This window comes from Diadema setosum, chromosome 8 (genome assembly GCF_964275005.1).
Source record: "Diadema setosum chromosome 8, eeDiaSeto1, whole genome shotgun sequence".
Taxonomy (NCBI): Eukaryota; Metazoa; Echinodermata; class Echinoidea; order Diadematoida; family Diadematidae; genus Diadema; species Diadema setosum.
In genome coordinates, this window is record NC_092692.1 from 7752096 (window position 1) to 7778081 (window position 25986).

General features: G+C 39.1%; 1 protein-coding gene across 1 annotated transcript in view; it reads left to right on the top strand.

Moving 5' to 3' along the window:
* Positions 1-25341, top strand: part of LOC140231570 (protein sidekick-2-like) — a 136945-nt gene extending 111604 nt beyond the window's left edge. The window contains exons 25-41 of the mRNA XM_072311708.1: positions 291-471; positions 1332-1438; positions 2140-2323; positions 2992-3184; positions 3736-3839; positions 4509-4808; positions 5654-5769; positions 6864-7068; positions 7900-8037; positions 8535-8696; positions 9645-9773; positions 13247-13414; positions 19719-19853; positions 20794-20953; positions 21773-21826; positions 23901-24054; positions 25063-25341. Of these exons, the coding sequence (XP_072167809.1) occupies positions 291-471; positions 1332-1438; positions 2140-2323; positions 2992-3184; positions 3736-3839; positions 4509-4808; positions 5654-5769; positions 6864-7068; positions 7900-8037; positions 8535-8696; positions 9645-9773; positions 13247-13414; positions 19719-19853; positions 20794-20953; positions 21773-21826; positions 23901-24054; positions 25063-25341 (2769 nt within the window). The remainder of the gene's footprint in view (positions 1-290; positions 472-1331; positions 1439-2139; positions 2324-2991; positions 3185-3735; positions 3840-4508; positions 4809-5653; positions 5770-6863; positions 7069-7899; positions 8038-8534; positions 8697-9644; positions 9774-13246; positions 13415-19718; positions 19854-20793; positions 20954-21772; positions 21827-23900; positions 24055-25062) is intronic.
* The last annotated feature ends 645 nt before the right edge of the window (positions 25342-25986 follow it).

Below are 25986 nucleotides of genomic sequence, written 5' to 3' on the forward strand. Positions count from 1 at the left end.
AACCCTCCATAAATGTGACCTAATCCATATACAGCTTTATGAAATTTGTTTCTTCTTTCAGATAACGCACACTGTTTCTAAGAGCATAGGAATTTTTAATTGCACCCTTTTTCTTGTATATGTTTTGAGATGTCATAGTAAGTTACCTGCGACCACCATCAGACCATCAGCTGACCATATGATGATACAAGTACAACTGAATAATCTTTGAATTACCCAAGGCTTTTTGGGAAGGTGATGAAAAGTGTATCCTTTGCTTTCAATCTTGTTTTATTGTTTGACATATGAAGGTGCTGTTCCAAGAGATCCAGGGGACCCTGATGTACATGGATGTACCTAGGAATGACAGCCGGGAAGCTACGTTGGATGGGCTTCGGGGTTACACCGTCTACACCATCACGGTGCTGGCCTACACCCGTGTGGGAGACGGCGCCATCGGCAACGAGGTGCCAGTCAGGACACTTGAATCTGGTAGGTTGACGACTGCTGGAGACGAAAGATGCCCAAAAAACAAAACAAAAACAAAAACAAGGAAAGCAAGGACGTGTGCTCACCGGAGATTCCATTGTCTTTTGTATTTGGCTGACATTTGAAACAGTGTAGTCATGAGTAACTTGAAAGATTGTTCTTCATTCTTAATCTTGTTTGTGATTGAACAGTTGGTGTGGTTCGTCTGTAAGTAAGGAAAAATTTCCTACCAGTGACACTGTGCTTTGCTTTTTTATAAATGGCCGGTAAATCATTGCCCAATACGACTGAATTGTTGAGAAGTGGTGTATATTTAGCATGCATCGTGAGAATTTTTTTTTTTTTTACATCATTGTATGTCATATTGTGCTCTGTGTATCAAGGCCAGAGAAAGATTGAGCTCTGTCAAAATGCCAAGTACAGTCAGCCTTGCTTTTAAGTCGACCTCAAATAATTAGTCGAAAGTCTTCTCAAGTCCTGTTCTCTTTACAATTGTATATTCCATCAATTTTAATCCCTCATAAATTTTCTCTAAGTTGAAGCTATTTCTTCTGTCCAAATAGATTTTACTTGGGCAGGGTTGACTGTAATTCAGACAATATTGTGAAACACAAACTATCAAACTATAATAGGGAATTTTCTCCCTGCTAGCAACATATGATCATGATATATGTTCCATGTTGTCCAAACCAGGAGAGACACATGATTGATCGCCATTCACTGTTATTACACTTTTGTGATGCACTGCGTAGATCAGTCTGTTTTGGGAGTTTTGCCATCACTCCTGGCTGTAAACATGATCATATTGTGTGTGTGTGAGCTACATGGAGTCAAATGTGTTTATCTCCCCGCCCACCCATCAGTGCCCAGTGCACCTGTAGGTATCACCTTCCCAGTGGTGGAGCTCAACTCTGTCACCATCACATGGCAAGAGCCGCTGGAGCCAAATGGGCCCAACCTGAGGTACAAGGTACGTAGGTTTCCGGAGTGGAGGAGGTTTCGCAGGGGACTCACAGCTTTTGGTATGAAAGAGCTAGGCAGGAATCATCTTTGTAGAAATAAGTGAAGTGATGTGTATCTTGATCTGGCGAGGTGAATCCAAGATGATGCATAAATATTGCAGCAGACAGGAAAGAGGGGAAAGATTACACTGTGCAACATAGAACAAAACTCAACTTCAATCCGAGATATCACCCAATCTGGAATTTACCCTATACTTGGCTGAATGGAATGAGGAAAGCAATACCCATTGAAGCAGGAGCCCAACTTTAATCAATTTTTTAGTAGGTGTAGAGGTAATGAATCATAGTAATAATCATGTTACTGTCTTAAAGATGCACAAAATACTTGCTTAGCATTTCTCTACTGGTGATTTCAGGGGCTGTGGAACTGCAAGGGCTGACCCTTGACCCCTGGCCTGCAGCCCCAACCCTAAGAAACCTTCTGTGGCCCCTCAATTATTGACATTCTTGTCTTGCCAATTCCATTATTCATTCATCGCCTATTCAATGTCGATCCCATGTCCCTTTTTACCATTGTCCATGTCCAGTTTGACCTTTACCCATGTCCAATTTGACCTTTGTCCATGTCCACTTTAACCATTATCCATGTCCAGTTTGACCATTATCCTCTCCCAGCTTGACATCCATCCATTGCCTATTTTGTGCACAGGTTGGCTACCGGCTCCAGAGTGCCCCGGAGAGCTCCCTGGTGGAGCAGGAGGTGGAGGCCAACAGAGAGTATAGTGCCACCAACCTGCAGGCGGAGCAGACCTATCTCTTTGAGGTCACCGCCCGCAACTCTGTGGGGTTGGGCGAGACGGCTACCGTCCTTGTTGTCACCACCACCAACAGGAGTAAGTGTGCACTGTGAAGGGATTCTGTTTAAGTAGTTTTTTTTTTTTGCCCATTTCACGCAACCAAAAACTAGTTTGAAAATAGAAGCACACAAATATTTTTGCTCATGATTTTAACACTATCTAATGTTTTGATTATGAAGACTTAAAATCATGTGATATTTGTTATACCCAGCTGAGCATGAACAATTACTGGTGCGGACATATCCACTTTTACAGTCTTGTCTGGTGTGCAGCTTTGCCATGCCCCACCAGAGTCAGTGGTAAATATATGACAAATTTAATGCAATTCAATGTATCCATTTATATTAACTTGAGATATTTGAGATTGAAGCTGCTGAAAAACAAAAAATAGATACAATATTTGGAGTAATTTTAGTTGTGTCCTCAAAAATGTTTTCGTGGTATGTATTAGAGCAGCATCATCGTGAAGATGTAATTTTTCTCTATTTGACGATGACCATACTAAATTTTTAGAAATGGCACTTGTCTTTTCTTGCCTTTAAACTCTTCATGTGTTTGTGATCTTTAAGGAAGAAATTTATCCCTTTGTAAAATTGTCAGGAAGTTCCGATTCACGAAAAATTATACTCGCTAAATATTTTGCATATACAGTATATGGAACCAACCTCTAATTTTTAATATTGCCATACATTTTGGGACTATAGCGAGCCCTGAAGCGCCTTCTAAGCCCAGCGTTGACCACATCAAAAGCAGACAGGTACGGATATCCTGGACTCCTGGTAGCGACGGCAATTCTCCCCTGCGCTTCTACGCCATTGACCTGCGGGTGGAGTCTGGCCCCTGGGTCCAGCATCGGACAAACATAGACCCTTCTCTCGTTTCATACACCGTGGATGGGTAAGGAGCCATTGTTTGCAATGAATTAATACCCAATCACTACAGATAGCCTTTCAGAATGCAGAACTCTGATTTTTTGATTTGTAGGTCTTTTCAAATTATCCATCCTCTTGGTGTTCAAATGAAATAATGTAAAGTTGTCCCACTTCATGTTCAAAAACCTATCACAGAAATGTAAAGAAAGATGGCCGCCAGATTGACACATCGATGAGGAAAGTCGTCTTTAAGTTATCTGTAAGTGGCCATCGAGCGTGCGCCAGATCAACTACTTATGAATGGTTCAGGTTAATAAAGTGTATGAATATGTTTAAGCAAAATGATACATTTTTACACTTCTTAACATTCTTGCTTGCAATCATAGAATATATCATATTCTTCTATCCCATTTATTGATCTCTGATTTTTTTTTCTGATATATCTCACTATGTTTCTAACTTGTGAAACAATTGTAGCTGTTTACCCTTTGCGCATTTAGTGCTATGACACCCTCCTCTGTTGTGTTACATATCAGCTAATATATTGCGTGGTTTTCTGCCCCCCCCCCCCTCCAGATTGGAACCGTACACTGCCTATCACTTCCGCATCAAGGTCTACAATGATGTGGGTTCCAGTCCAAATAGTCCCTCCTCTGATCCGGTCGTCACTGACCAAGATGGTGAGCTCTTTCCTAAAATATTGTTTATATAGCAAAGATAACTCTTTCAAGTTCCTTTTTTTATGTGACATTTATATGAACTTATGAGTATGTATTAGTTGACGGCTGTTTTGAATTTGTTCGAAGTGTGTTTAATAATGAAATGTCATGATGTATGAAATGGAGATGAAAAGGCACCTAGAACTCCACTGGCTACTCCTCTAAGATATCATAGACACCATATGCAGGATGGGTCATACATTATATTCACAGACCAAGGTTTTGTGTTTCTGTAGCCCACATATATATTAGACATAGTCCTGTAATTGAATACACCCACTGGTTTTTAATTTCAAGATACACTGTATATTATGAAACTGGCTCCTGTATCGTTCAAGCACTACTTATGGTACCAAAAGAGTTGGACCTACCTGTACTTGTAGTGGTAGGATAGTGAAACAGCCTGCTTTGTTCAGCTTGTGAAAGACTTTTTGTACATACAAGTTGATTTTACTCAAGTTCATACTTTCATACACTATATTATCTTTTATATCTTTGTGTCGTTATGTATAATCTACAAGAATTAGAATTATTCTCCATATGTGAAATATATTAAGATTTGAAAAGTTGTCACTCCAGAAAAAAACCCCAAGAATCAACTTTTCTCGATTTTGTGTCCTCTGTGTCCAGTCCCTGATGGCGCCCCTACCATTACTGGTGTCACCCCGGTTACCGTCACCTCCCTGCTGGTCACCTGGAGTGCTCCGTCGGAGAGCGAGACCAACGGCCCGCTGCTCGGCCACCGCATCCAGTTTCGGCAGCTGCCCGGCACCAGCTACATGGAGGAGAACATCCCAAGCGCCAGCACGAATCAGTACGAGCTGCTGAACCTTGTCCAGCACCAGAACTACGAGCTCAAGATGGCCGCCTACAATGCTAGAGGTCTCGGCCCCTACAGCGCCCCAGTGACTGTGTATGTTGGAGAAGCAGGTACGTAGTCACCAACGTTGTACAATGATCACCAATTATAAGATGCCGGCATCGGGGTGATAACAGTGTTAGGAGGGTGTAGACAGAGTGAAACTGAGAATGTGAATTCACTATGGTGACAACTATAAGGGGAATGTTCAACATAGTAGAAGTAGTAAAAAGTTAGAATTTGTGCAGCTCAGTTGCTATGTTGATATTCTCTTCATACCATTTACACTGCCATTTATATTTCTGCTGCCTACAAGATACTACAGTGTAGTTAGTTTTCTAAATGATGAATGATCAACTCATCTTGTGAACATTTGGTGACATCCAGCTTAATGTCACAGTACATTGTTTGAGATGAAGAGGGATGGTTTTACTATATTAAAGTCAGAGATGTTTCAAGCTCTCAGAGGAGAGGGGAAAAGAAAAGCACGCTGAAGTTATTTTGCCCTGTAACTGGCCAAAGAAAGCACTGTGACTATAGTGCTACTTATAATTGTCTCATAGAGCAGCATACTGTATCTGTAATATCTTTGGACGTCAGTGAAAATTTAAATTTGATGATTCATCACCCACTCCTATTTGCCAAATGTCTAGCAGTTTTGCTTTTCTCTGCAACCTGATATCGACTTGAGCATATATTCTAACCATCATTAAATTTTATTTATGTAAACATTCAATGGAAATTTGATTTTTTTTTTACAACAAAGGCTGTTGACTTCCAACAAACTATGTGAAACATTTTTCATTTTTTTAAAAGTAAGCTTCCATTAAAATCATTCTTTGTGGACCCATTTGTCCCATTATACGGCTTTATGATTTTTTTTTTCACACCTTTATTCCTTTCTTTGCACTTTCAGTCCCATCTGAGGCGCCATCCAATGTCCAGATCGTCACCGTAAGTTCAAGCCGTATCCAGATTTCATGGACAGCACCCTCAGTGGAGTCTCAAAATGGGGGACTGCAGGGGTACAAGGTGAGTACTCTTAGAGTGCAACTCCTTGTAGTATACTAGAAGACCAATGGATGGTCCATTTGCATAAATAAATGGTGCACTCAATTTGTTGCCTGTTGGTACCAGATAAGGTCCTGTGTAAAATCAGGGAAGATTTCAGAATGTAGTAGTATACAAATGATGCACAGGATAGAGTGTGTTAGTGAAGGTGCGGCGCGCTCGAGAGTATTGACAATGGTGCGACATGCACGAGGCGCAGCCGAGTGCATGTTTGCAACCGTTGTCAATACTCGAGAGTGCGCCGCACCTTCACTAACGCCACGAAATAATCCTGTGCATCATTTGTTTTATAAAATGGGTCGAAAACTAACAGCATTATTCACGTACCTTTGTGGATCAATACCAGTCAGCTACATGTAGCACTCGCTCAAAAGTCAAGATGTTCGAAGATGTTCGTCCCAAACATCTACGCACGTCGCACTCGGAAATCCCGCACATAAGTACTGTACGTACGTATAAGAGTATATGTACGCCACGTGTTATGCACAAGAAAGGCCGCCGGCTGTTGTGGCAGCCCGCGGCCCGAACTAGAAGTTGTTTACAGGATTGACAGCGCTTATAGTAGCGCGTGACGCACTTGTAACAACTGATTGAGTGCGCACTGCTAGTGTAAACATTGTGACGTATGTCAGGCCAGGGAGGTGGAAGAGAGACTCTTCTTAGTGCATTTACTTAGAAATTAATGCACGCACACGTGACTCATTTCAGCGCTTCCAATTGGCTACATTCTTGAACCCATTTTATAAGAAATAATATGAAGATTTTGATTCCAAATGGAGTTGCTTCCGTTCTTGCTAATTTTAGGTATTTTCTATTAAAATTATTAAAATAAAGAAAATAAGGTGAAAATATGTCATATTTTCAATCACAACTTCAAGAATATTCCTTGTTATGTAACAAATAATGTATGGCTGGAAAGGTTTTATTTTTCTTTGTCTAAGGACCAACTTACTTTCAGATGTTTAGAAATGGTGCTTAGCTCATGTTGCAATAAAACTCTTCATATATTGATGTTACCTTTAATACAAGTGTTTATTTCTGACTGCTTTTTGCAGGTAACATATTGGGAGAGAGCATCTCGCGTTGCCAGGACGACCAGCAATGTGGGACAGAAAACCAAGACTTTCCCCGCCTCCACCACGGTCGTGTTCCTGGATGAACTGACCTGCTTCACGGAGTATGGAGTCGAGGTCAAAGGTTACAATGCAGCTGGGGACGGACCGGCAAGCAGCCCAGTGTACAACACCACATCAGGGGATCGTGAGTGCTCCAGCATCATCCTGTCATTTGTGCTATAAGCTGTCACATTGTACTGTATCTTTGTCATTTACATAGCTTAGGCATTGACAAAACTAATGTAATGTAATGTCGTGATATTTGAAAATTTGTTGATGTATTTATTCATAATACATGATGAACTCAAAAGCTTGTAGTTCATCACATAGAGGGGTTAATATCCATTTTCATCTAGGTTGTTTTGCGTTGTTATTACCTCCACCAAGGAGGTAATTTTTTTTTGCTGATGTTGATTTGTCTGTTTGACTGTCTATCTGTTTGCAACATAACTCAAAAAGTTATGAAGAGATTTGAGTGAAACTTACAGGAAAAGTTGATAATGACACAAGGAACACATGATTAGATTTAGGTAGTGATATGGATAACTGTCTCAATCTGGGATACTTGCTTTTTATGTTTTTGAAGGATTATCATTGCAAATAGCAAATAGGGCAAAAAACAAGGGAGTTCAGGCAGCGCATATTTGAGGTGTGCAGTGAGCTGCTGATGAGGTAGACCCTGCAAATGAGGCACAACAGCAAGGCTTCTTTATCATTGGGAAATAGGGCAATTTTCAGCATGTGTGTATAGGTGGAAATGAACTGTATGGTGGAAGTCTGTGCTCTCTGAGTGCTATTTTAGTTGATAAATAAAACTTGTGACTCAGCAACAAAAATAAGATTCACCACCTTTCAGGAATGATGAGTAATACATTACTCCTGAAATGATTATTGTTTTTTACTGTTTCTGTGTATTCCTGTCATTCCTCAAGATAAATGGTATGACACAATCCATCTGTCATTTGTGTCTATTCAGGGCCTAGCAAAGTGGAGTATCTCAGGTTCAACGAGATTCGTATGTCATCCCTCAACGTGTCGTGGGGCCCACCCACGACCCCCTGCGGTGTCATCACTCACTATAGGCTCTTCTACCAGCCACTCCAACCAATCAACGGTGAGCTCACGTTATTGTCACTTGTCACTTGCTCGTGTTAAAAAGTGCAATGACATTTGCACTAGAGGAAAAATCCATCTGCTCTGTCAGCAGTGTTTTCAATGTTCGCCAAAGGTTGCCCTGTGATGTCACATGGCTTTCAAATAGTACGATGAGTCAAATTCAAAAGACATGTGAACGATAGGTGAATATCAGGCTCTGAGAAACCTTTCCAAATCTTGACAGGGATGGCAGCATATTATATTTTACTGGACAGTCTGGCCCTAGAAGCTACTGATTTGTGTCTACTTCCCAACTTTTTTTTTTCCTGTGTGTGTGTATTGATCAGAACTATTCTTTATAAATTCTGTTAATGTCAAATTTATATTGATGCATTAAAGTTACTGTTTATGCTTTTCCCTTTTCTGTCAAAGAGTGCTTGCTACAAACAAGACAATGTAAATGACACCTGTTTTCTGTTTTCCATAACTTTTCTTCTGGGTGCTTTCTATGTCCAGGTGAAAGGACGTCAGTGACGGTCACTCTGCCCCATGACCAGATGTCCTACAGTGCAACGGATCTTGGGGAGCGGGTGCACTATATGTTTGAAGTCCGGGCAGACACTGAAATGAGATCTGGAAAAATACGGGAATCAAACATAACCACAGGTCCTCAGGAAGGTAAAAACTTTGCCTTATTTCAGCCATTACTCCAAATGATAGCACCACTTCTATGGTACTGTACGAGCTGAAATTTTTGCGGTGGTTTTATTTTCGCGAATTTCGCGAATCGCCTTTGAACCGCGAAAATAATAACACGCGAAAATAACAACGCGCGATAGCTAAGTTCAGTTAGACCCTCGCAACCGTGAAATTAACAACATGCAAAAATATCCTCTAAGTAGCACTTCGCGAAAATATCTGTACGCGAAAATTTCATCTCGTACAGTATGTTATTGTTCAATGAAATATCTGTAAAGGAAACATTTGTTGTTGTTAACGTTGTTGTTTAGCACATGGAATACATACATGTACTGCCAGCTATTGCAACACTGCCCCATCAATTATTCCTTGTGTGAGATTACTCATGCCTCTTTGTTTCATCATTTTTTTTTTTTTTTTTACGAGTAATATTTTCTTCTGTTTTTTAAATGATGCATCTTCAGTTATTTGAAGAAAATTACATGTACTGTATAAGCTGTTTTTTTTTTTTCACGTACAGATACTTTCGCCAATGCGGAGGTCACAAACATTATCATGAGATGTTGTTCTCGCAAATTGACACAGACGCTACTTTAAATGCATTGTTATCGTAGTGCTTCTCAACATTTTAGCGTGTTGTTGAATTTGCTATCCAACTGTGATTCATGAAATTCACAAAAAATAGACCTTTACGAAAAATACAGCTCAAACAATAAAAATATGTTCATAGGTTCACCACCCCTGAGAGTATGAATCCGTTTTGCATTATGTCTAATGTTTCTGGGAGTTGATAATTTAAGTTGTTATAGTGGGTCATGGGAGTATACATGCTCAAATGGTAGAAGGTGTCACTGTCTAGATTTTTCATTTCTTTTTTTTTTTGCGCAAGTAATACCAGTGATGCTCATTTCTCTTCCAATCTGGTAGGTGCCCCAGACTCCCCAGAGGATGTCACACTGGAGACTGCTCCAGAAGGAGTCACTCTCTCCTGGAGGACACCAGATAACCATGGCGACGAGCCCATTACAGGATACGTCCTTGAGTCACATGAAATAGGTGGGTGTGTGCTGTGTCAGTGTCTGATGAGAAGTTTTTCTTCTATCTTCCATCTTGCGGCTAGAAGTTGTTTCCTTGACCCTTTCCAGACTCGCCTCCCTTTGGATTGTGGTGTGTTAGCAGTGCGCATAAATGATGCCATAATTTAGCTTTCTGTGAAGCTAAAATGTGAACAAAAAGTGCAGTTTTACACATTATTTTTTAGTAGACATATTTTAGTGTCTAACAATGATCATTGGTATGCACCATGTTCGAAGTAAAAATTTGTTAGGTTTGTTGTTATGTGTGACTGGTTTAAAAGAAAAGAATCCCTATTGACAGTTTTCACACCATTTCTCAAAGGGAAACTGGGAATAGAGGGAATGTGCATTGTACTGTCCTGTAGATGCAAGGAGTAAAGATCATTTATTCTCCATGAGAAATTTGTTTGCTGTGTACTAATTGCCAGCAAAGAATATCTTCAATTAAAGGGCTGTGTATTTCCTTTTGTGCACCTTCTCCTCTAGTGCCTGTTCAGTCCAATGTGACAGTGTGAAATTGGCATGAAAGTGTAATGTTTGTGAGCTAACTTTTATGTCATTTAGCATGTGAGGGTCTAGAATTCTGGAAAGTTCTAATACGTGTGATTCTGATGTGTATGAGAGAGATATGAATGTTTGTGTTTATTAGTGCTTCCAGTCTTTTAAGTTATCTGTTTTTTAGCCACTCACTTTTCATAATCTTTCCTTGCTTTTTGATACCAAACCTATGACATAAAAGCAATGTCACTTCATGAGTTGTGAGACATTTCTATTGGACTGGCCTGTTTCACAGTAGCGCAAGTTATTGGGTTGGTGTCGCAGCATCCCATCTTACACCTACAGCTGTATATACCGTATGTTAAAAAAAAAATTACAACGGGACCCTCCGCAATGATATCCTTAAAAATAGTGAATCAATCTAAATACAAATTCAGGGTATGAAACTATAACTCATTGCCCACATCTTACAGAAAATCCCATTTGATTTGCTTCAGTGGTCAAAGAGAAATGAGGAATTTTGTAGAGGATGTCAGGAATCTCTTTCCTCCAAGTTCTGTCTATTGTATCCACACACAAGAGCATTGAAGTGCTAAAATTGGAAGAATCAGACTCATGACGTGCTTTACAACAATCTACATTTCTCTGTGACTGCTTAGCCAAACTGAATAGGGTTTTCTGCAAAATAGAGCTAAGATGTTATATTTTAAGACCCTGAAGTAGCATTTAGACAGGTCAATCATATTGGGTGTTATCAATTCGAAAATCTGATTGTAATTTTTTTTTGGGACATACTGAAGTGTCTAATAGTGCTATGATGCAAACTCTTCAATTTTGTTGGTATGTCGATGCCACAGTTAGGAAACTGTGCCGTTCCCAAGCATCACGGTTGTTATAAGTTTTAGCCTCCTTTTGTGTAGATGTGTGTGTGTGTGTGTGGGAGAGAGAGAGCGAGAGAGGGAGAGACTGCATATACTCAGTCATGCCTGCAGTGTAGTGCACATATGTGTAGTGCAATAGGCTTGAAAACTAATGTGTGTCGATGCCAAGTATACGTCATGTGATTAAAGAAATTTGTTTGTATATGTGAGTATTCATGAACTCGGCACTCCACTCCACTAGAGTGAAAGTGAATGTGGCATGTGAAGGGTTAAAAAGACACAGTACTTTCTAAGACATGTTTGCACTCTCTATATAACAGTTGTTGACATCCATCCAGGAAACAACTGCTCATGCTCCTCCCTTGGTACGTAGGTCGATACCACTGCCTTGCTGCACGATCAATTCTTTCCTCAAGTTTTTTTAAATGTCATTTTTTGGTTCAGTTCATAATGGCACCCCATCTCCATCCTGTCATGCATGTCTGTAAAAACCAGTTTGGAGTTTAGCTCATATGCATAATGATACAAATAACCTTTTTTTTTTTCTTAGTTGGTTAGTACTTTCACTCGTTTTTGAAGTGACACACTGCATAAGTTTGCTTAACAATTTATATGGAATTCATAGATAATGCTCAAAACAAAGAATGAACTTGTGTAGACCAGGTGACCAGGTGTAGAATGGTCCATCAATTAATATGGAAACATCCATTTCATTATTTTGCATTGAAAGTAGGAACAAGCTTTTTCTATTGATATTGTCAAATACCAAGCTTGTTGTCAGGTGGATGTGCCAGCAAGTACAATTTATAAGGATTACATGAATCATCATCATACTTCAGATGCTTATCTTAGTGAATTTAAAAACCAACATGCCTATTGGTACAAGTGACCTCTTTCTGCTTATGTGCAAAGTGGAACTCCAAACTGGTTTATTGCAATGATATACATGTACCATGCGTGCTAGATTTTCTTTGCCTTTTATATTCGTTGGCTTATCTCACTCTTGCTTAAATCTCCCAGCACACCGACAACCACACAACATAAGGTGTTGATGACACATGACAGGATTGGTTGTGAGAGGGTTAATGAGAAAGTTGGCTTTAGGAGGCACAGTCACTGCATGATCATGGTATAGGGTGAGAGCAAGTTAAAACAGGTGCATTTTATTTGTTTTACTTTGTCTATATCCGGAATGCATTCATGAGGATTTTTAAATTTTGTTATGAACTCATTTCTGTTGTTTGTTTTTACATTCGGTTGATGATCCTGCATCTTGTTTAGAGGAATGTGAACTGTGCGATTAATGCTATAAGTGTCGGATCTATACATTAGTGCATCTCATTTGCATCTTTCACCATTCATTTATTTCTCAATCATGCATAGTATTGGTCTTGTGGATGCTAGTCAGTAATTTCACACATGGACTAGATTATTAAAGATCACAATAGTGGGTAAAAGTCGATACGATGGGAATTATATTTTGCAATGGGGTTGATCGGCTGAAGTCGCATAGTATGTGTGTACAATGATGACTATATTTGTATTTGCTTTTAAGCAGTAATTTTAGTTTTGCCTGCAGTACTTGTCATATATATGTGCACCAGAGATACTATAGACTCAGCAGAGAAAAGTTCCTGGAGAGTGCCTCGTTTACTTCTTAATAATAAGTTTTACTCTGAAATTTCGTTGTTGAAGATGTCGTGGACGATGAAATTAGTTGTCCTGAGATACATTTCATCGTGAAATCTTGTGTACATTGTATGCTTCATTACCACCTTTCCGAGTTGCTTAAATTTGCGATTGATGCCACTGTGATGGGATAAGAAGTATAAGTATCATTTCTTTCTGTGAAAATTATCAAAGCGGTATCTCACTTTTACATTTCATTTTGCTTAAATTCGCGATTGATGCCACTGTGATGGGATAAGAAGTAAGTATCATTTCTTTCTGTGAAAATTATCAAAGCAGTATCTCACCTTTACATTTCACTTTGAGGCACTTCTCTGACAGGTTTACTGTTCTGAATGTGGTGTGGTTTTTAACTGCCTAATATCCTTTGTTCTTTTTCTACTAGACCAAGATAAATGGGAGCTGGTGAGCGATAGCATCGGTCCCAACAAGCAAGAATATTTTATCCCGCATGCCGAGTTAGATGTGGGAGCCACGTACGCTTTCCGCATCATGGCAGAGAGTCCAATCAGCATCAGTGAACCGATCCAGACGGAAGAGTACTACGTACCAAGTAAGACACCGAACCACGTATTCCTTCAACATTCCTGTTATAATCACTCACCACTATGATTCATGTTGTGGTGTGCTCTTTCATTTTTTTCTTTGTAGTAATTTTCATTTTCCATACAATGATTAAATGCTTTCCTGGTCAGAAATATTTCATGTTGGAGCTGGGTGTTTTCTTGGATGGGAATCTTTTGTTTATCATTCATTTCTTTACATTATGTTATGGATTCTGTCATATTCCTGCACATATACACAGCAAAGTGAGGAATACCTGAGCATTTTTCAGTCAAAAATAAGGCAGTCGCTCATGCAAGTAGTTTTGAAAGCCAATTAAATATGCAATGTAACCACAGACTGAGGTGATTGATGGTTCAGAAACTTGGGATGTTGTTTCTGTGACAACTCCACAAGAGTGGAAGTAAGAAAGGACTCGATCATTATCGGGCGGGAAGGCATTACCAGCACAGGTTTGTAAAGCCCTGTTGCTGCCGTTTTAATCGTATGATTAGTCATTATCTAGGACAAGATATTTATCACATTGGGAATACAGGTGAAAATATATGCTGATTCTCCATTTTTCTCAATGATTTCCAGTCATAGCCACTGAGCCAACCGGTATTACAAATGAGTCAACTACAGAAGGTATCATTCGTTGTCACTACCATAGTCCCATTCATACCCCTCCCCGTCACCCCTCACCCTCTCCATTCCCTTTTGGAGCCTCTTTATCTCTCTTTCCTATGTGGTATTACCCAAATGATATGTCTATTTGACCTCATCACTGGACGTGTATACAACTCACTTGCCTGATCATGTTTGTGTGAGGGGATTGTCGCTGTGGAAGACCCCACCCCTGACTATACACCAAGCACTGTCTCTGTCAGTGGATGATTTCAGGTTTGGTGCTATAGTGCTGGTGTTAGTGTTGGTGCTAGTGTTATCCCCCTTGCATCTGCATTTAATCAAGCTCCGATGCCGCAGGCCAAATTTATTGAGAGTGATGGCAATTAGTACTTGTGGTCAATACATAGTAAAGTGAAGCTCAGTCCTGCAGGTGGCGTGCTACACTGGGTGTAACACTAGTTGCCAGAAGGCCGTCATAATTTAGAGGTCAACCAGCTAGCACCAACTGATTTCAAGTGTAGGATTATCAGTGATGTTAGTGTTGAGATAACATCAACACCAACACCAGCACTCGCACCAAACTTGGATTCACCCCATGCTGTTCAGTGTAGTTGTCTCCATGGAGTTTCTCTGCATTGCACTATGTGTAGTTTATATTTTACATGAAAATTAGATTGGGCAATCAACATTACAGAAATATAAAGTAGAGTTGAATTTCCTAAAGCAAATGACTAGCAAAGTACCTATGCCACATTGTAACAAGATTTCTAAACAACAACAGCAAAAGAAAAAAAGCAACAACTGAATATGTATGCTACAGTATATTCAATCCAAATAACTCAATCCCCGACCTACAAGTTCTAGTACAGTAGATCTTGCATTTGAGAAGAAAAGAAAGGAAGAGAGAAAAAAAAAATCCCTTTCGCTGCGCTGTGTTAAAAGAAAGCAAAATATTGGTATTCATTCCCTGTCTCCTGGGTAGAATTTATTTCACTATCTTCATAATATACTTATTATACTTCATCAATTTATACTGTGTATCACACCGCATACTGCACATATGAAAATATTTAAGCTCCAGTAACATCAACTTTCTCTTGGATAACTCTAGTGCAAAATTTACACTACCAGTATTTTCTTCTCAAATATTATTCAGATTTTGCTTACCCATAATAGGAGAAACATGACTGGATACCATTTCACAAGCCTTCTTTCTGAAATGCATTGTATTTATTTAACCTTTGGCATGTACTGTAGAACACCAAATGCCTAATTGAAGACACTAATTTCTGTACCATGAAACAATGTCCCATGAATACAACATACGTGTAATATACTGAACAGATTTTTCATTTGCTCTGGATATGGCAATTCTTTTGTGTTCATGATGAGCATGTTCAGAATCATAGTAATATCTTGTAAAGGATCTTATCTAAATTCTTGCATCATGAAATCAGCATGTTTTTCTCTCTCTACTCTAAATATAAGATACTTCATTGACTGGCTATCATTGTATCAAAGTGGACTTTTCAAATATACAACGAAAGTGTGGTTTATACCTGTAACAAAATAAAATGGCATAGCCATGTATTGATTAAGTTCGATCTCCATGCTTTTCCCCCTATATTGGGAAATTCAAATCCATTTTGTGCATGGTGATGGTGTAAAAAAGGCCAAGAGCAACAGATATTTTCCTTTCTCTCTTTCTTTCTATCAGCTCATTGATTTATTTATCTATTTCTCTATCTTTCTCTACCTCAATCTGTCTGTCTATCTATTTATTCTATGTATTAGTTTATTTGTTTATCTGTCCCTCCCAATATATGGTAGATATGAAGTAAAGAGAATAATGATGATCCAGCCATTTCACTTTTAAATCCGTAATTATATGTAGAAACATACTTGACTTGCAATGCTCATTATTTCAGTGGGTATATAACCACTCCTTTCAAAGTCACCTGCATTTAGTGTAAGACAGTACATTGCATACAGTATGCTTCCCCTATCGGTGTGCCTTATAAGCCACAACATTGGTACAATGCTATCCCTGCACAGCAATGTCAAACTGGAAAATGGGTTATAGTTGTTTTTCTAAGTGTATATATTATGTAGTTTCACAGCAGCATGTTCCCTGGACAGTTGGCATGATGTGGTTTAACCAGAGGGTTAGTGCAGAACCAAAGTACAAATGTATGCAACATTCAGAAGTGCTGAAGGTGATAGTATAACACCCTCTAATAGTCATGTTAAGGCCAAAGCCAATATTTGGTGTTTACTTTGTCAAAGCATGCATGTGTATTCTCCTTTTGGAAGAACTTTGGAGGGGATGGCTAGTAACTGATTAGTGGGAATCAGTGGGAATGCTGGGGGATGATTGTCCCAATCCTTGTGGGATTCATTTAAGAGTGCATTATATATCTATTGTTGTGTGAAAATTACTTGCTTCAGAATGGTCTCATATGCAGTTTAATGTTTCTAGGTTAGCATGCCTGTACAGTGATGGGGTGATTGTTAACGGCCCCGTAAACGATCGCCCCGTCACTGTACAGGCATGCTAACCTGGAAACATTAAACTGCACATTACTTGAATATGAGACCATTCTGAAGCAAATAATTGTCACACAACAATAGATATATAATGTACCCTTAAACGAATCCCACAAGGATTGGAACAATCATTCCCCAGCATTCCCACTGATTCCCACTGATCAGTTACTAGCCATCCCCTTTAATATGGATCTTGTTATGTAGTTTTTCATGGTGTGCACACAGTCAATCTCTTAATTTAGTCAGGACTCTTCTAAAGCAGTGGCGGATCCAGGGGGAGTGCACTGGGCACACGTCCCCCTCTAATTTTGTTTAAACAAAAGAAAAAATGGAGGGGTTACATGCCCCCCCCCCCCTTTATGGAATTCCTAGATCCGCCCCTGTAAAGTACACACCTACAGGATCATTGGTGGAATATGTATTATGTAATAAAATGGAATGGTAATGAAGTGGTTAGTGAGAGTGAGCGGGGCAGCTTGGGATACTCTCTGCATGAGGGATCTGACTCTTACGTGTGCCGTTTGACAGGTCCCAGATTTTTGAATATTCATGGTGTTTTTTAATGATGCGTGTTATGCATGTAAGAGTTTGTGTGAGAAAAGCCCCCATATAGGAACCTGCTTTTGAATTCAGTCGTGTGGAGAGGATACGCATTGTGAGTGTGCTGTTCATTTTATAGTTGTCGTGCATTTTTGAAGAAATTTTGAACTTGTTCAGTCATCAGGATAATTCCATGAATGCATGTAGATGTGCGCACTTCATAAAGTTTGCGTAGGTTGTGAGATTAGTTGGAGAATATGCAGTTGATTTTGAAAAGTAGGAATTCAAGCTTGCCACTCAAAGAGTTCAGTAAAAAGTGAGCATTCAAATTTATGAAATTCTTCCGTCGATGTAGGGCAATTTGTCAATCAGTTGCAAAGTGAGCATATTCACAGTTGATGATTTGTTCTAGATGCTTTAGAAAAGCTGTCAAAGCAATACAATCGTGCAATCATACAAATATTGTCAGTTAGAAAACTCATGTGGTGCTCCCAACATTGAAGTGATTTGTAGAAAATGGGCTCAAAGCATGTATTTTCATTATCAAGACCACTTATACCATCACTATGATTATTTATCATTGCTGCTATTCCATTGTAACTACAGGTGTATGTTGATGATTACTATCTTTTTCAGTGTTAGTCTTTAATCATGATAAATATATTGGGATAACACCTTGATTTTTATCATTTGATGTATTAAACCATTGCAATAGAAACAACTGTACATAAATGTAGCCTACGTGAACTCTCACTGTGTCATGCACAGATTGTTTTGTTCTTGTTCAGCTAATTAATATTGCGTAAAAATCTGTTGAATTACAGTGGTTCCCCAGTGATGCCTCGTCACTAAAAATGTTGTAGTACATGAATATATACTTTGTATGTAAAAGTATGTGTATACACGTGTGTACATTATACCTAAACAATTAACAAGTCTGTAAGTGTCATGTGTATTGGGTGAATATCTCCCAGATTACTCAGTATTTCAAGAACAGTGGTCTTTCCATATTTACATGGTTTGGCCGTTTTCTGTATAGAAAATGCATGCTCACCTCTCTAAAATCCTAGTTAATGTGTTGAAGTAATTCATAGCCTTGTGCACACCTGCACTTGCTGTATGCAAAGTCTGCCTGTTAATCATATACACACAGTACGGAGTACTCTACAAGTATTCAGATCTACTTGAACACTCAAAGTAGCTATATAGATTATTATTTTTTTTACTGCACTAAACTTGTGTTATGTCATTGGTTGTCAGTGATTACAATTGTTCCTTAATATCATTTTAAACAGAGCCCTGATTAATCTGTACTTGATCCTTTAATTTCCTTGTTTGGCAGTAATATCAGTCATCACAAAGTGTTAATCTAAAATAAATTTCTTGGTTTTATGGTAATAGTGATAATTATAATCTGTTCTTCATCCAATCACTTCAGTGCTTTGCCCATTTTTTTTTTTCAAGAGTTGCTCCTCGAATATAATCATTCTGAGACAAACTTCTAGCCTGATATTTATGAAGACCCTGGTCTGTTGGTGTTCCTATAACTGTACATTTAGCCTCCTAACACATTGACAGTGGAAATTTCATTCCATAGATCATGCTCTGTACCATTTTTAAGATTAATTATTGCTTAATTCCTTTCTACTGAGTGCAAACACTTTTTCAGATCTTGTGGTGAAAAAGCCATCGTGGGCATGTAAAATTTTGTCTCAGTTAAACACAAACTTGTCAGAGAAACTCAAGAAAATAATGCATTACTCCAGGCAAAGGATAAGATTTATGTGTTTGAATCAGTGTTTCCAACATATTTTTGAATTCATACCTAATATTGCTCATACTGTTACAATGTATGTGTGTATTATTATTATTTTTTTACTCTTTGGTAGATTATAGGAGCAGTGCATTCCACTAGATTTAAGTGCTCTTTGCTGAAATGTATGAAACTTGTTATTTCCAGTCAGTGAGGTCTAACACAATAATTACAAGTTTGACGCCCTTTTTCCTATTTTCATTAAGCTGATGGATATTGTACATTCTCAATGTTAACCTTGATTCACCCATCGATAAAAATATTTTGTGCCAAACTCAAATCTATAAAGGCAACTCCTTTCTGAGATCACCATGATGTTGGATATTTCTGCAGCTCTGTCTGTTGGTAACTATTAAAACACTGGAGGTAAATTGACAATTTTCATAGAACATTCATGCACAGACAGTCAAGAAGGGAACGCTAGTGGCAGTGTTGTTTTATGATTTCTATTTTGCCTCAAATGATTGCTAACTTTTGAATCAAACAGTTATTACATCAAAGGGAAAGGAAGATAAGCTCCAAGTGAAACAGTGCATTGTTATTAAACAGGCAAGAGATAGTGGGAGCTTGTTTCCAAGTAGAGGTTTCCCTCTTCCATACATAATTAGATAAATTGCAGTTACCATGACCATGACATGAATGCTCCGTTCTGATGTCTTGTTGTCAAGCTGCTGCAAGCAAAAAACATTGTGAATTAGAATTGCTGTGGAAAAAAAAAATGCATGATGAAGTTGAAAGATATGATGAAAACTGATGAGCAATTTTTATTCTAATTTCTCTGCAGTTGGCACCCCAGGGGCACAAAAGAACTTCTATGAGCAGTGGTGGTTCCTGGTCATCATCGCCCTGGTAGGCGTCATCGTCATCATCCTGGTGGGAGCTACCCTATGCATGTTGGGAAGAAGTCGACTCTATGTCGGTATGTATCACAAGATATGTAAAATGAATATGTTTGTGTGCAGTGAAAGTCTTCTGCTTCTGTGTTAATGCTCCGTAGTAGCATCAGACATTGAGTACGTACATGTACATATTATATTTTTGTTTTCCAGTTTTTGCCATTGAATATACAGTATATTATTACTTATTACTAAAATCTACTACATCATGTGTATTTCAAGATTATCTCTCCCATTTCTGGTTTATGTTATGTTTAAACATGAGAATTTAGAGGGATATGGGAAGTAATTTGAGTTGATATCCAGTGAATATACTTTTTAAAGATGCAGGAGCATGGGGATACCAGAGAGTAGGGAAAGGCTGGCCCAGCTTGGATATATTCAAGAATCCCGATAACAAATTCTGTGCAGCTTTATCACTGATCTCTATAAATAAAGTGCACACACAGCTGATGTATCTTGATTGGAGTTGTTACCAATGAGTGTATGCTTTCATACCCATATTTACTGATGGGCGCTAGTCATGTTTGTAAAGTTTACGTTGGCGGGTAGCAAATGAAGATCAATTTAGTCAGGCCAACCATGTCTGCTCAAATTACTGGGTCTGTAAGCATGCACATGATTGAATGCATCTCACTAGCTTTAAATGAACTGGTAGGTATTGTTGAGACTCTCCCAATTGGCTGTAAGGTTTCACCTCCAAGATTGAGGGCAGTATCATCCATTGAGTATTAAAAGCAGATCTGTGTAGAGGAAGAGAAATCTATACCACAATACAGCACTTGCATCATCACATCCTACCATTAACTGGATATATGTACAAAAGTCTGACTTTTACATTCGGGGTTGCAACTGTTGTGAATAGTGTCTCTGAAGATCAATAAAATCCATACACATAAGCCTGTAGTCATCTAATGCTCAGTCCAATTTTACATTTGTTCTCCATCCTCCAACTTTTTGCAGATCGCAAAGTGATGAAAGGTTACCAGCCCAACGAGGTGGCTAGCACCGAAGATGGTGGCTTCTCATCCTTTGAGATGGATCCTACAGCAAGGAGATCGCAAAGAAACGGGAGAACGCACGGCCGCGGTGGGGTCTACGCACGGACGAATTCATACACAAGGTGAGTAGGCAAGGTTGCCATTTCCAAACTGAACTCCTTGGTTTTTCATTATCTTTCTTTCCTTTGATATGTAACTTTGATTCCAGTCTTCAAACTTTTGAAATTAGGGTTAGGTAATGATGTTATTTTTATGGTCTTCAGGAGTATTATGCAGGTTTGGCCAGATTAGCAAAATGATATTCCAGCAAAAGGAAAAGATATTTATGTGTGGTGTTGTATAGATTTATCAAATATGCATCCTGTGACTGTTGTACCAATTTATCAGGAACGGTACAATTATTTTTCTTGGTTATTTTTCGTTCCAGCTCTTCGGAGGTAAATTAGTATGCATAGCTAGATATGTGACTGAAAGTTTAAAATGAATATGTACCCCGGGGATATATTGCTGTATTGAGGGTTGTACAATTGTTAGGAAGCACATACCCTGTTATACTGATTCATATGTTCCGATACAATGTTGCTGAACCGCCATCCCTGAGAATAGATAACAGATTTGGGCTGACCTGTGATTTTTTAAAACATAGCAGGGTTCAAATCAGATCACTTCACTTTTATAACAATACTCCAAGAAGTAAGAAGTATGGATAAGCTCCAGGCAAATATGTCAAATTTGCCTTTGGAAAAGATCATCTTTATCTGAACAGTCCTGTGTGATGTTGCAGAGGTACTGAGGTGTGTACTGAGGCACAGATCTTTGTGTTTGTACAAATGACAGTTTTCGGTGCATGAACAAATCATGCTTCCAAAATTGAAGATTTCATTTGAATGCAGGTATTTTATTTTGTAATTCACGTGTTTAATTCCTAAAACATCACCTAGCAACAACGACAACGAGCAGCCACATCTGATGACGTTCCTCGGACCATCCAAAGAGTATGTCATGGCCAAAGCACGTCCCCCATCAGTATTTGGTTTCTATAAGTCTGACCAATTGAACTACAGTTTGGTGATTGTTGTTCCAAGAAATGCAGTGATTTTATAATCTCCTGCCCCCTCCATGTTGACAAGCTTGGGCAAAGTGCATGGAGTTTGAGTACACACGTGTGTACCACTGCATGCACTTGTCACCATCGTTTTACTTAGATATCCCCTTTTGTGTCATATAAAAAGTGTGATATTTGTACAAGAGTCATTTCCTTGTTGTGCAGAATTTGATAGTTTTATATTCACCATGTATGGACTCACAACCTGCCCCAGTGTTGGGCTGACTTTTTTAAACAGACTTCCCCCCCCCCCCCCATGTTTACTGGAATGATGTGATTCAGTAGACATGCAAGACATATAGAAACATGTTTTATTATTTGATGTTTTGATTCACAGGAATGTTGGAAAATCTTGTTTGATGGTTGTGACAAACTAACTTTTATCCCCTGACAGTCTCTAATTAGTTTTTAGACACCATCAGTTATTTGGAGAGAAGTTTGAGAGATAGATGTCTCGAAAGTTGCTGTTGCTGATATGTACAATATATAATGTAGTGTAATCAACAGTTTGGCTTGATGAATGCATTCTTGTCGATAGATGTGTTAACAGCATGGAATGTTAGGCCCATGTGATGATATGCATTAATTTGTTGATGTTGTTGTAAAAAAACAATGTTAAAAGTGCAGGTTATGCACCATTCTAGGTGTGATGCTCAGTTTCCATGCATTGTTTTCAGAAGTACAGATTGTAACTTCTGCATGTGTGTCCTATACTCAGTCACACATGTGTTTTCATATTAAAGCTAAATCTGCCAAGATTTTTGACAATGAATAACAGTTGGCAAAAATTGTTATTCAGTCTTATTACATTTATTTATTTTTTGTTGGTTTGCTCAACTTCACATTTCAAGAATTGATGAGTTAGATTAATCCATTGCTGTAAACATCGTAACAAGTATTAATATTAAACTGATAGACAAAACTAACAACTTTGAACTCTGAACTTTTTGTGTCGTAGATCATCCTGTGTTAAATTTCATGTGATTTTAGGAGTTTTATTTGTTATTTATCTGAGGAAACTGCAATGTGCATCCCAGTTTGTAAATGTACAATGTTCATTATACATACATTGTTTTCAAATGATCAACATGACATACTAACAGTGACTCTTTTTATTTTGCCGTTTTATGTCTGTGAATGTGTGCCATTGTAAGATATCATCCCAATATTCTGCCATGTGGGATGTATACCCCCTCTGTCTATCCTTATGAGTACACAATGTTAATCAGGTGGCATACATGTACATGACAATATGGGTGTACGTGGGCCAATGGAAGTACACTTGTAAAACTGTGCTTGCATGACAGTTCAAAATTTATAATACTTTGGTACATAGAGTATCCAAGATTTCTCCTTTTATTTTATTCCTTCAATGAAAATGGCTTCCTCATCCTCCTCCCACCAAAATAAAAGAAGGGAAAATAAGTGGTTGTGATACTCTCTTTGTCTGTCTTGATCTGTCTGTCTGTCTATCCATTTGTCCATCCATCTATTCTTCTTTCTCTAGCAGTCTCTCATCTACTCCAGTTATACCTGAGAACACAAGGAGGGGGGGGGGGGTGTTATTGTTATGAGTCCCCTTATGTTGTATAGCAGGTTGGATCACCTCAGTCCTCAAATATTTCTGAAAAGTGCATGATTTTTTTCCCTGTGGAGGGCCTGTCAGGTTCCCTTTGGCAGCAGTGTAGCACTTTGAGGCTAGTTATCGCTCCCTTTATCCAGTACCTAATCTCCTACAACTTGTCACGATCACCTCCAAGATTAAGAGAGAGAGAAATGATGCAGAATTCACGAAGGAAGTTTTCACGCAGCCTTGGAATGCACTCATTTGATATCGCCAAAAAAAATAATATCACAGTACCGGTAAATATCTGTAATGTATTGTATGTTATGCCATCCTTGTGTGTAAAGCAGAATCTTGCTATCATGAATCCCCCTCTCACTCAATCTATGCATTGCCGCAGACCGCCCCCACGGCCCAGCCCCGGCAGCATACAGTACTCAGAGGAGGAGGAGAGTAAGCATTATGAGGATATGAGGAGACGGCAGGCGGAGGAGCCAGGAGAGAACAGTAGCCTGACGGAGAAGGCTGACCTCCAGTCACTGTCAGAGTCCATAGTGAGTTTAGGAAGGATAATGTGGAGGGCTAAGGAGATTTCATTCGATCTGGATCCCATTTCATAAAACTTCTTATCAGTGACAACTGCCACATTTCTATGACAAATTAGCTTTTAACCAATCAGATGCCAGGATTTCAGTAGCTTATAACAACTATGACAACTTGTCACAGATAACAAGTTTTATGAAACAGAGCCCTGTTGTTATCTTTTGCTTTGGTCTGACATTTTTACTCATACCATTGTTGATGTCAATGCCTTTTCTGCTGTAAATACCATGGTATAGCAGATAAGACTCTGGGTCCTAAACAAAAGGTCTTGGGTTCAAATGATACCTGGTGCATTCAATTGTGGGCAAGTTGATTTTTTGCTTGTACTGTACTGCTTGACCAAAGTGTATCCCTTAGTACATGTCAATAACTGGGTTAAAAATAGTGGCAATGTCCTCTGGTAGCACATAGGCAACACTGAAGAGGCTACCCTGGGTAAATTGACCATGCTCATCCTTAGATAGTCAGTGGTATTTAGCAGTAGTGGCTCACTACTATTCACTCAAGAAGTTAATGTGTTTTCCCATCCAAATCACAGGTTTTGAAAGGGTTTTTGGAAAGTGAAGATATAAATATATGTCAGATTATGATGCTCTGTGCACTTCAGCATCTATCTCACGTGTGTTGCCAAAGAATAAACAAACGTTAATCATACATTCCAAAGCATCAGTATTACATCCTGTCTTCTAGATTATAATATGGTTAAGTTGAAGTGTACATTTATTGATGTTGGCTATGTTTTTGAATATCATAAAAGTACTGTGAAAAAAAAAATCAGGAGGACAATTTTCATGCTCATATGCTACAAAAGAAGCAGCACTGTGTTCACCTTTCTTGTAGTCATTATGGAAGTTAAAGGATTACAGAGGAAACTTTGGTGCCTGTACATTGTATGTTGTTGATGAACCAACACACATCTGTTCACCAGTCTTTGTCTTCTTGTTTTGTGAATATTACAGTCTAGTGACCTTGATCTAGATGAGGACGTGGGAGCACATGGGCAAGGGCCTCAGTCGTTTGTCAACCACTACGCCAGTCTTTCCGGCACGCAGTCATGGCGACGCCAGCAATACCCGCCCAAGACGAGTGGGCCCGGTAGCAACGCATACAGCTACACGGACAGTGAGCCCGACCCCGTGCCCACAGTGGACGGAAGAACTCTGTACCTCCAGAACAATCTAGCCACCATGCCCGCTGGCTCACGGGCTCCTGTTCATGGCTTCTCTTCTTTTGTATAACAGCTGCTGTGATGTAGGGGACTATTGAAATGAAATTAATGGAGAGACACTCACCAGAGTTTTTAAAGACAAGTCTAAATTATGAATGTGCGATATTGTTCTGAACCTTTTTAGCATGTATAGAGGACTGCTGTGGACAGGAGATAATTAGTGAGGCCTTGAGCCCCGTGGCAAGGAGATTATTTGATCCAGCTCGTGAGATGTTGAGCCATCGCTGACTCTGGAAAAGCTTCTTCTTCGAAAAAATGATATGTGAATACAAAAGTATTACATTCTTGTTGCCTTCGATGGAATGATGGGGCAGGATGCTGGGATTGCAATAGAGGAGAAGGTGAACAAAGCTGAAAGAGATGGAGGAGGAGGAGAAGGAGGAGGAGGAGGAGGAGGAGGAGGAGGAGATGATGATGATGACCCACAATGTACACCAAGTTCATCAGGACTATATGCAGGCAGCAGCAGCAGCATTTGGAGGCCATTCACATGGATGCATAGGACCAGACTGAATTGAACCCGATGTCAATAACTGCCTTCCATTCATAGCCCTGGCCTGAAGCTACCATTTGAAATTCAAAAAATGCTGCCGACGGGGTGAATATCGTCGCATTCCTTCCATCCCCACCAGGCTTTCATTCAATAATTCAACCA